Below are 10,636 nucleotides of genomic sequence, written 5' to 3'. Positions count from 1 at the left end.
CCCCCCCCCCCCCCACCCCAAATCCCCCTATGTTTACTTGGTCAAAAATTTTCCACCATTGATGAGAAGATGCTGTCATTGCAGAGTTGCCCTTTCTGTTTCAACACAGAAATAATGGAGACAGAAAGATTCCCACTCCAGTGATTCATGTGATTGGGCTCTTAGTCTGCCTGTTAATAATAGGTTATTTGATTCTTTAGTTCACATGGGAGCTTTTTGTTGACAACAAGAAGCATCCAATGTTTCTCCTAACAATATAATGTTAGTTAGTGGGTCGACACAATGCATTATCGAATAGTTTAAACATTTTTTTTTTCCCTCGAATCTTTTTTGAGCAATCAACACAATATTTCTTGTGCTTTGCAAATATTCCACTCCATAGATTAAGAAAGATTTTCAAGAAAATTTTTGCTCCATTTCTTGGAGCCCTGCGCTGCGTCTTCTCATTAAGTTCATGGAAAAGGTGGCAAAAGTTCATTGTTATTTAAAAAAAAAAGGAAAAATTGTTAATTCAGATGGAGAAGTTGGATATATATCATTCTTTCAAATGGGAAAATGTTACTTATTCAGCATGTTATCGCTATTATCCCCGTTGTTAAGTTTTTAGGTATACTTTTTTCAAAGGTAACGATGATTTGACTTGACATATCAAAAGGATTGAATAGAAAACTTGAAAGAAAAAAAAACAATTTGGACAAAGAAAAGTCTTCATCTAGCGAGACAAAAAAAACCCGGTGGTTGTCTTCGTCCAGCCCTCCCCTGCCTCCCACTATATTCAGTGACAACCATGACTGTAATTTAATATAGTTGGAGAGTGTAACTACCAATTGTCTTCGTCTTGTCGAATGAGTGTATTTATCAAACAATCGCAACATTTGAAAAATCGATCACTTGCTTTTGCCTAGCTAGTTTCAAATGAATATAACTTGTTGAATATGTGACATTTGAATTCAATTACACTTTTTTACCGATTTCAAAGAATTTAATCAATCGTTTTTCAGCTATTCAATTGCACTATTTGCTAAAACCCTTGGTTGAGTTCAAACCTCATTCTAGGTTATGTTGTATCTTGTCCTTATTTATAAAGTGATTGTGGAATGTTTGTAAAGTAGTTAGTCCTAGCAACCTAGTTTATTTAGATAAATGGCAATATTGATTGTTTAATTGTATAATAGAATACATTGTATACTAACCATTTTTGGTACATATTAAAAAAAGTTTATGATTAGTGTCTTAATGGATGTGACCAACTCCAGAATAACATATCACAATTGCTGAGAGTTAGGCAAGCAATTTGTGCAAAAAAAGAAAAAAGAGTTAGGCAAGCAATCAAACTTTCTGACAGCAATTTGTGAAAAGTCATTTCACATTTGGAGATCTTACACTGTACATAGTCCAATAAAATCACCAGCTGGTTCAAGATACACTAATGATTTTTTTTTTTGTTGGTAACGAGTGAAACCATAGTTACTATCTGAGGGATGTGCATTAGGTAAATCCTCGCATTGCGACTCTAACCAGTAAAAGACCACAAGGAGGTAAGCTAGGTTAAGTTGTTCATAATTGACTGGTTCAAATCAAGAAGGCCAATAAGCCGTTTCCTACTAGGAACCAAACTTGGAAAGTATCTCTTCACATCATCCCCCACCTCCATGTTCCACATATCAACTGTCACTATGAGACACATACTGCCTACCCTTTAAGCTCTTATACATCATAACATTTCAGCTAAATCAAAACCACCCTTCATGTCACTAACAAAATGGTTATATTATCATTCAAAAATCCTTCCAAGTCCCAGCACATTTTTATGCTGATAATGTAGCAAGATTGTTATCCAGGCATGAGTGTGATACGATTATCATTATAAATTATCCTATCGAGATTTGTTTCTCCAATACTTCCCCATACCTGAGATCATTGGAACACATAATTCAGACGAAGATCCAGAGAGCTGATCTCTGATTCTCGCCAAGTCATTTTCGAGGCCAAAACAGTTGTGGTTCTAGCTAGCCATGCTGCCAAAGAATGATCCTTTTCTCGTCTGGTGTAAGAGCTAGCACTGAAGAATTACCAAGATATGTAAATCTCCCCTAAAACAATCTCAATCACATAATTATAACTCTGTAAGTTGTATTCAGTAAATGGTTCACGAGTATTATATATAAACACTTCAAAGGCAAAACGTTTTACAATAAGTGAACATTTACTTGGAAGGATATTAACATTCATCCATGAAGGCATGAACACTATAATCATGGCTCGGGGCTTGAGATAGGCGGTCTGATTCCTTTACAACTGGTTGTTTGTCATTGCAATGAAGTAACACAGGTTTATCCAAACTGTGATACCGGGTTTGTGCAATTTCGGGTTTAGTTCTCCTATGCCTATGATTGTTCTGCGATTTCCTTGAGTGGCTTCCACATGAACTTTCTCCTGCACATGGCAAAAACAACGACACTTGAACAAACAACTACTAATATCTTTAGGTGGCTCAAATGGAAGTATAAACATCAATGCGAGTAAGGTTTAACATTTCAGCCGGTACATGAATTGGGGTGAGAATGAAATTTGATCACGCAAACTATTACCAGTTCCCACATTCTGCAATGACTCTCACTTTAGGACGAAGCGTTGGGAGTAAAGCAAGAAACTGCAGTTCTGCCTTTGATAACACCTGATAAAACAGGCCACAAGAACCAGAAGAACATTGGGTCACATAATGCACTGTTAAACCGCCTAACACTAAACAACAAACTTGATTTAGAAAGTTGAACCTTAGCTTCTATTATCCAAACCACTAGCCCTTTGGCGTCGGGAGGAAGTAAAGAGAGTCTATAATCAACTTCTGGCGGAAAATACCACCTAGCTATAGGCTGCTTTCCAACATGCGCCTGCAATATCACACTCTTTGTTAGAATCCCAAAGGAGGCCAGATGAATCGAAAAATGTGTTCTGTCTCAACTAAAAGCAACATAAACAACTGATTGAAAGGTGTTTTCTGTCTTAACTAAAAGCAACATAAACAACTGATTGAAAGGTGCGTTCTGTCTCAACTAAAAGCAACATAAACAACTGATGTTGAAACTATCCTCATATTTTATACATTATATGCTCAACAAGACGAAAACCAAACTAATTGCAGGAACAATGCAAGAAACAAACTCACAGGACAAACAGGATGAAACTTGGTGAGAGTGGTTTCGGGGTCACCTAAGCCACGAGCCGAGAGGTCCAAGAAATGATAGCCTTGATACCTAAGACGGGTGAAATAACGCCCCTCATAACCTCCCTCATGGGGAGGATAGATTGCCAAGGCTTTATGTTCTTCAACATCAGACAGCCATTTCCCTAAATCAAGCCATACTAAATCCCCTCCAATGAAGTCCGCTATCCCTACACTACACCTCACATCTGCCATCTTACGTTGTTGTAAATGTTGTCTTCCCATCCACCCCCATTTCCCCGCCGTGATAGCTAGCTGTTTCTTTCGAAACCCCCCAGAATAGCAGGCTGCAATCAGTATGGAAATTGCAATGGAAATTCAACAAACAAAGCAAAGATCACAACTTTATTAATACCCTAAGCTAAATTAGCAATACCCAATTTACAATAACTCTCAAAGATTAAAATAGCTCCCAATTTTGATAAGTATAACCGAAAAAAGAGAGGTGACCTGAAGAGGAACAAGGCTGATCTTCTAAGGACGCGATTCGACGGCGAGTTGGGGCGGCGTTGTTTGTCAAGAACCGTCGGGGGAGGGCGCTGGAGAGTGTTGAAGGAGTGGCCATGGCGGCAGAAAGGCTACTTAATTGGTAGTTTGTATGCGTTAGTTATCTTCTTCGTATTGGCAGTTGATGGCGCATGCCACTGCCCTCTGGCTTGTTTCGGCCATACAATTTTACGTTATATATCCACTAAACAAAGCCCCACTCATTTTCTTTTTCTTTCATGGAGAAAATTTCAAAATGTCCTTCGGAAATTCGTGAATAAAATTTATTTTTAATTTTAAATTTAACACAACCACTCGAAGCACGGGAGCTCAATGCTGATGCACTCTTGGAAACTAAATTCTCTTATCATTCCAACATTAATTTTTGTCTACTTTTTGCTTTGCGTCTCTAGACAGTAGACTAAAATGAGGTAAATCAACATAACTAAATGACTAGATAATAATTGTAATTTCTCTCGTCAATCTAACCTTGATTTTTGTCTAATTCTAGTTTGAAATAAATCATTTTTACCTCGTGACCTTATTCAATCATGGATCAGAATAAAATAAATTAGCCTAAGTGCAGTGGCTAGTGCTAATAATTTCTCCTTCTGGTCTAAAATGAACAGTTCTTACATTATGTCGGTAAAGAATTATAAATAAATTTAAGTTGTTCATAGATGATCAGTTACTCACCATTATTTCCAATTTTCTAATAGATGGATAATGGCACTCATAGTCTCCTACACTTGTACGCTACAGCTTCACCGCGAATAAAATCTAAGGAATATGTCGAGATCACTCTTGGAGTGCTACTGGACTTCACTTACTCACTGGCAGAGACGCTTCAACCCATTTCTCTCGCGCCCGCAATTCTTGCCTCGCTCTCCTTCAATTCGTCTCGTCAAGCCTCTCTCCGCCAGACCGTTCCCTCCTCCGTCTAGGTAAACGTAAACCCACAGGTTGCCCCCTCTCTCGCATACCTTATCACTTCTGAAAAATGCTGCCTTTTGTTTCTCTTTTGCGTTGACCTTCCAATTCTGGGTATTCTCTGTTGCTAGTTTTCTTTTGCTTATGCGAATTTCCAAGATTTGACAATCAGCATGAATCCCACACCCTCAATAAATGTGGGTTGAGGTTTTTTTTTTTTTTTTTTTTTGGTATTGTTTGTTATTGGGATGTTTCTATCCTTCTGATGATTGAAAAGATGTTAGTTTGTAGCAAAAGTCTGTCTTTTGCCAATTTAGCAGAACTTATGTAGCTTATGTAATGTTAAACTTTACCAACTGGGCAGAGAAAGTGCTTCTAAAGAAAACTCTACACAATTTGTAGATTACATGCATTTTTCAATATTTGTAAGTAATGCTTTTTTGGTCCTCAGGGCACTATTACTTCTTGTCTGATTCAATTGGTGAACTTGTTTTTCCTAACAGATACTTTTCAGCTAGTTTTGCTATGGAAAACCCTCAAACCAAGCCTCCAAAAGGATTGCCTTTGGTCGTAGATGCGTCTTCTGAGGAAGAGTACTCTTCGCAATCTAAATTACTCAAAGAATTTATAGATATCCCCATTGTTGACAAGGCTTGGACTTTCACTTCTAGCAGTGGTAAGGATTTTGTTATTATCTATTGAAGTATGTCTTCCACCTTAACTAAAAGTTTACATATGTGACTAACTAAATTTGGTTGCTTTTCTGTGCAAGAAGGTTCCCAGGGCATGTTCTTAGTTAGCCAACCAAATCTCTTGGAAAACAAAAAGAGGAGATATATATTATCAAACACTATCACTAAAGGAGCAGACAGTTCTGTTAATTTTAAATGGGCTCCATTTCCAGTTGAAATGGCTGGAGTCTCTGCAATGGTTCCGTCTCCTTCAGGTTCAAAGCTTCTTGTTATACGTAATTCAGAAAATGACTCACCGACTCACTTTGAAATATGGGGGCCATCTCATGTGGAAAAGGAAATTCGCATTCCTCGTTCTGTCCATGGAACTGTATATTCAGATGGATGGTATTTCCTCAATCAACTAGATATTACCAATTCTAAATCTTTATCTTTGAAATGAACATTGTGATTCTACTTGATAGTACATTAATAGCTTCATTCCACTACCATATATTTGTCTTTTTATGTTTGAGTTTAGGAGTTTGCTGATGCCAGGTTTGAGGGAATTTCATGGAACTCTGATGAAACTCTAATAGCCTATGTTGCTGAGGAGCCTACTCCTGGCAAGCCGACATTCACTAATTTTGGTTATAAGAAAGGCAATGGGGCCGATAATGATTGTGGTAGCTGGAAAGGAAAAGGAGAATGGGAAGAGGACTGGGGAGAGACCTATGCAGGGAAAAGACAACCTGCTTTGTTTGTCATCGATATTAACAGGCAAATTATCTGGTTTTTGCTTTAATCACTGTTGTAAGCCACATAGTTTTTCTTCTTTGAATGCCTGAATATCTATTTTTGCAGTGAAGAGGTATATCCCGTTGAAGGCATAGGGAAGTCATTGAGTGTTGGACAAGTTGTTTGGGCTCCAAAAGTAGAAGGTTCGCAACAATATCTGGTTTTTGTTGGATGGCCGTCAGACACTAGAAAGTTAGGAATCAAATATTGCTACAATAGGCCTTGTGCCTTGTATGCTGTCAAAGCTCCAACTTCTAAATCAGAAGTCCATGAATCCGAGTAAGTTGCTAAAGACAAAAGCTTCTACTTGAATCATTACTCTATTGAGATCAGATTATTGACCTTTTCTTATTTGATATTTGTCATATACTCTTTATTTTGTTATTTTGGTTATTTATTTTTGTTTTTTTGTTTTTTTGTTTTTTGTTTTGTTTATTATTATTATTTTTTGTTTTTAATTTTCCAGCCATAAGGCAACTGAAGCTGAAACTATGGTTAAACTGACAGAAACCATTAGTAGTGCATACTTCCCCCGTTTCAGGTACGTGCACTCACATATTATGTCCAACCACAATCAGTAAATTGAAGGATAACAGTTGAGTTCTCTAAAATTGCTTGGCTAATGCCTATATCAACAAGAATCCTTCTAACTTTCATGTTATTTAGCACTTATGGCTTATATTGCATCAGAAAAATGTAAGACCTAACTATTTAATCCAATTTTCAGCCCGGATGGGAAGTTCCTTGTGTTTTTATCATCAAAAAGTTCAGTAGATTCTGGAGCACATTCAGCAACGAATTCACTTCATAGAATTGATTGGTCAACTGAGAGAAAGCCATGCCAAGGTGCAAAAATTGTTGATGTGGTAGGCTCACCTTCCTTTACCCTGCTAGTTATTGTGAAATCTTTTCTTTATGATTTATAAAACGGAATATGAATTCCTGGAGGCCTTTACCCTTTAGGTAGAAAACAATAAATATCAAGATTTGATAGATATATTATTATATTTTATTGTTTTCCATCTCATGTAGGTTCCTGTTATTATGTGTCCTGAAGATGGTTGCTTCCCGGGAATTTATTGCTTTGGTATTCTTAGTGAACCATGGCTTTCTGATGGTAATACTTTAGTTTTATCTTCGTATTGGGGAAGCACTCAGGTGGTACTTTCCATAAACATTTTAAGGTAACTAAAGAAGAAAATGTTATCTTATTAATGTGAATGTTGTTGACCCTCTTTTGCTTAATGGTCTGCTTTTATATTGACAGTGGACACGTGACTCGCATTAGCCCTAGCAACTCAGATTTTTCTTGGAATATCCTTACACTAGATGGAGACAACATAATTGCTGGTTAGAGTCATTGAGTATATGTCCTTTTGAACTGGAAACTTATTGAACTTTCAATTGTTTCCTGGTATATTTTTTACTGAATCCAAGTAAATAAATCTTCCTTTTAAAATTTCTCTTTGAAGTCTGTAGCAGCCCAGTCGACATTCCTAAAATTAAGTATGGTGTTGTTGAAAAGGCATCTCCGGAAGCCATATGGAGTTGGCTAGACATTTCAAGCCCAATATCCATATGCTCTGAAAAGGTCTGTTTCTAGCTTGCTTATATCCTCTAAAATGTTTGTTTCTCTCTCTACATGTGGATTTAATGTCCAAAATCAATTTTTTTCTTATAACCCTCACAGGTTAGGTCATTACTATCATCCCAACAATTTAGTATCATGAAGATTCCAGTCAGTGATGTCTCTGAAAGTCTTCCAAAAGGTATTAAAAATAGCAACAATCCCTTTTTGAAATGAAATAAAAGTCTTAAATATGCTATAGGGGAGCTAGCCATTGCCTTGACCACAACCATGTCTTATGAGGCAATATTTGTGTCATCTAAGTCTAAGAAGCATGAGGCAAGAGTAAAATGTTGACAACTCTTATTTGTTTTTAGGTGCTACAAAACCTTATGAGGCAATATTTGTGTCATCTAAATCTAAGAAGCATGATAAGCATGATCCAATGATTGTAATCCTTCATGGGGGTCCTCATTCTGTCTCACTGTCAAGCTTCTCAAAATCCTTAGCTTTCCTTTCATCACTTGGTTTTAGCTTGCTGATTGTAAATTACAGGTATGCAAAGGTTTCCTTCTTCTTTGTAATTTATAGAAATTTGAAGATTTCGTTCACTTAAACTTCAGATGTTTAAGATACCTGACAATTAACTTGTTGAAAATGTTAATTTGAGAAAAAAAGGACATCCACCCAATGCCGCATCTCAACTCCAGTTTCCCTTTGGCCCAATGTCTCCACTATGATCTAACCCAAGTCTACAAATAGACATCATTGGGGGAAACCCTAGCCAAGTTGGTCAGACTGTTGGCTTGGTAACCACTAGGTTACAAGTTCGACTCCCAGTGGGAGCGTCCTATAGGCCTTCTTGGTTTGAGCCAGTTAGCTATGGGCAACCTAGGCTGATTTACCTCCTTGTGGTCCTTTGCTGGCTAGGATCACAAGGCAGGAATTACCTAGTGCACACCCTTGGGTAGTGGCTGTGGGTTACCCTCGTTACTCAAAAATAGACATCATTGCGTTATACTGCAAATTCAATATATCATGTTCTGTGATTTATCTGAAGTTAAGTTGGATTATGTTCTTGATTGAAGTGTATTATAATATATGATTTGGTTTACTTCAGAGGCTCTTTGGGATTTGGTGAGGAAGCTCTGCAATCTCTTCCTGGCAAAATTGGGTCCCAGGTGCTGGTTAAGCTGCCCTTATTTCCCCTTCCAAAACGTTATGTTCATTCATTACTTAGGCTAGTGTGATACTTTTCAGATCATTCAGTGAAAGTACTGGTCTGTGGGAATTCCTTTGAGACCCGCCCTAACCCAATTCTTTTGCATGCTCAGGATGTTAACGATGTGATCACTGCTATTGATCATGTCATCAATATGGGCCTTGCAGATCCATGTAAAATAGCTGTACTTGGTGGTTCCCATGGTGGATTTCTAACGACACACTTGATTGGCCAGGTAATTCTACGGAACCTTCTTTTGCTGTTACTGTTTTCTAATATATAGCCGTTGACATTTCTGCTGTTATTTCTACAGGCTCCTGAGAAGTTTGCAGCAGCAGCTGCAAGGAATCCCGTCTGCAACCTTGCTTTGATGGTCGGCACATCTGATATCCCTGATTGGTGCTATGTGGAAACATTTGGAAGTCAGGGTATATTGAGCTATACGGAGGCCCCTTCTTCTGAACACCTTGCTGCATTTTACAGCAAATCACCCATTGCTCACATCTCTAAGGTATACTTCTGTTTTCCGGCTAAATCTGCGTTTTTTGTTTTGTTTTGTTTGCTTTAGGTAAAAATGGGAAGCCAAGTTTGAAGTTTTAAGTTTCGTGATATTCAATTCACACCTTCATATTCAACCGGCACCTGTTAGAATGGAATCCTTATAAAACTTTCCTACGTAATTCTGTTGAAAATATTGCAGGTTAAAACTCCTACACTCATGCTTTTAGGCGCTAAGGATCTTCGAGTACCAGTTTGCACGGGATTGCAAGTAAGGCCTATACTGATTTCTGTGCTGACTTTTTGACTTGTACAGGATATTGTTGCTTCGTACTGTACATGCACCCGCACACACATATGCATGTGTATGTGAGTGATTTCGGGTCGGAGAAATGACCATGATAAATGTATATAATCTAACTATATTTAGATGGAATTTACACTTCTTGATGGATGTGTCGTCACTCATGGGGGGATTATGTAAACTTCCGTTTATCAAATCTTTGATCCAATATGTCATTCTGAAAGAGCGAGTGTGTCCTTTATTGATGCAGTATGCACGGGCATTGAAGGAGAAAGGAGTTGAGGTAAAGGTGATCTCGTTCCCAGAAGACGTGCATGGAATTGAAAGGTAAGTGATCCTATATCTATCGGCTTGCACTTGACTTGGTATTGCCTAGTTCTGTTTAGTTATCCGTGGGATCTCTCTTGCAGACCACAGTCTGATTTCGAAAGCTTTCTAAATATTGGAGTGTGGTTTAAGAAGTACTGCAAATAAACGAACTATCTGTTTTTTGGCACACCGAGACTCTCTCTGAACATGAACCTCTCATCATCAACACAACCCAATGTTCGGACACTAAAAATAAAGATGCTGTAATTTATCTCGGTTTCACTGACTGGTGCAAGCAGCAAACCTGGTTTCTTGAAGTACTACTCTCCAAGCAGAGCCCAAGAGAACCACTTGTGAATTAAACCAAGGGATTTTTCTTTCATCTTTACATGGCACTTGAAAGTTGAAACTGCCAATTCAAATGGTTCTCTTTCTGATGTATAGACTGATTTTTTTTTCTATGAATATTTGAACTTATGTGAAGTACTTCTGAACAAGATGGAAATCTGGGTCTGAGTTGCTTCTGGTGTGGGTTTAATCCTTAATGTGTAGATTTCACTCAAATGACCTGGGATTTAAGGTTTACATAATGCAAATTGTTTACAGGAAAGTGTACAATGTTGAT

At 37.8% G+C, this 10,636-nt stretch overlaps 2 protein-coding genes across 2 annotated transcripts; one reads left to right on the top strand and one right to left on the bottom strand.

Moving 5' to 3' along the window:
* Window positions 1-2,108: 2,108 nt before the first annotated feature.
* LOC116001018 (NAD(P)H-quinone oxidoreductase subunit N, chloroplastic) lies at window positions 2,109-3,886 on the bottom strand. Its single transcript, XM_031240919.1, has 5 exons — window positions 3,677-3,886; window positions 3,170-3,513; window positions 2,778-2,894; window positions 2,592-2,677; window positions 2,109-2,436 (listed from the first exon to the last, which is right to left on the bottom strand). Exons 1-5 carry the CDS (start codon window positions 3,789-3,791, stop codon window positions 2,388-2,390), a joined length of 711 nt encoding a protein of 236 aa, XP_031096779.1. The 5' UTR covers window positions 3,792-3,886; the 3' UTR covers window positions 2,109-2,387.
* Window positions 3,887-4,485: 599 nt separating this feature from the next.
* LOC116001797 (acylamino-acid-releasing enzyme-like) lies at window positions 4,486-10,621 on the top strand. Its single transcript, XM_031241742.1, has 18 exons — window positions 4,486-4,656; window positions 5,146-5,318; window positions 5,418-5,721; window positions 5,872-6,093; window positions 6,178-6,390; window positions 6,578-6,652; window positions 6,839-6,977; window positions 7,144-7,295; window positions 7,379-7,461; window positions 7,584-7,702; window positions 7,802-7,880; window positions 8,056-8,233; window positions 8,799-8,859; window positions 9,013-9,135; window positions 9,214-9,411; window positions 9,601-9,669; window positions 9,953-10,029; window positions 10,113-10,621. Exons 1-18 carry the CDS (start codon window positions 4,502-4,504, stop codon window positions 10,174-10,176), a joined length of 2,484 nt encoding a protein of 827 aa, XP_031097602.1. The 5' UTR covers window positions 4,486-4,501; the 3' UTR covers window positions 10,177-10,621.
* The last annotated feature ends 15 nt before the right edge of the window (window positions 10,622-10,636 follow it).

This window comes from Ipomoea triloba, chromosome 13 (assembly GCF_003576645.1).
Source record: "Ipomoea triloba cultivar NCNSP0323 chromosome 13, ASM357664v1".
In the NCBI taxonomy this organism is placed as follows: domain Eukaryota; kingdom Viridiplantae; phylum Streptophyta; class Magnoliopsida; order Solanales; family Convolvulaceae; genus Ipomoea; species Ipomoea triloba.
The sequence above is the reverse complement of the archived record's forward strand: the minus strand, read 5'-3'. Positions and strand labels throughout refer to the sequence as shown.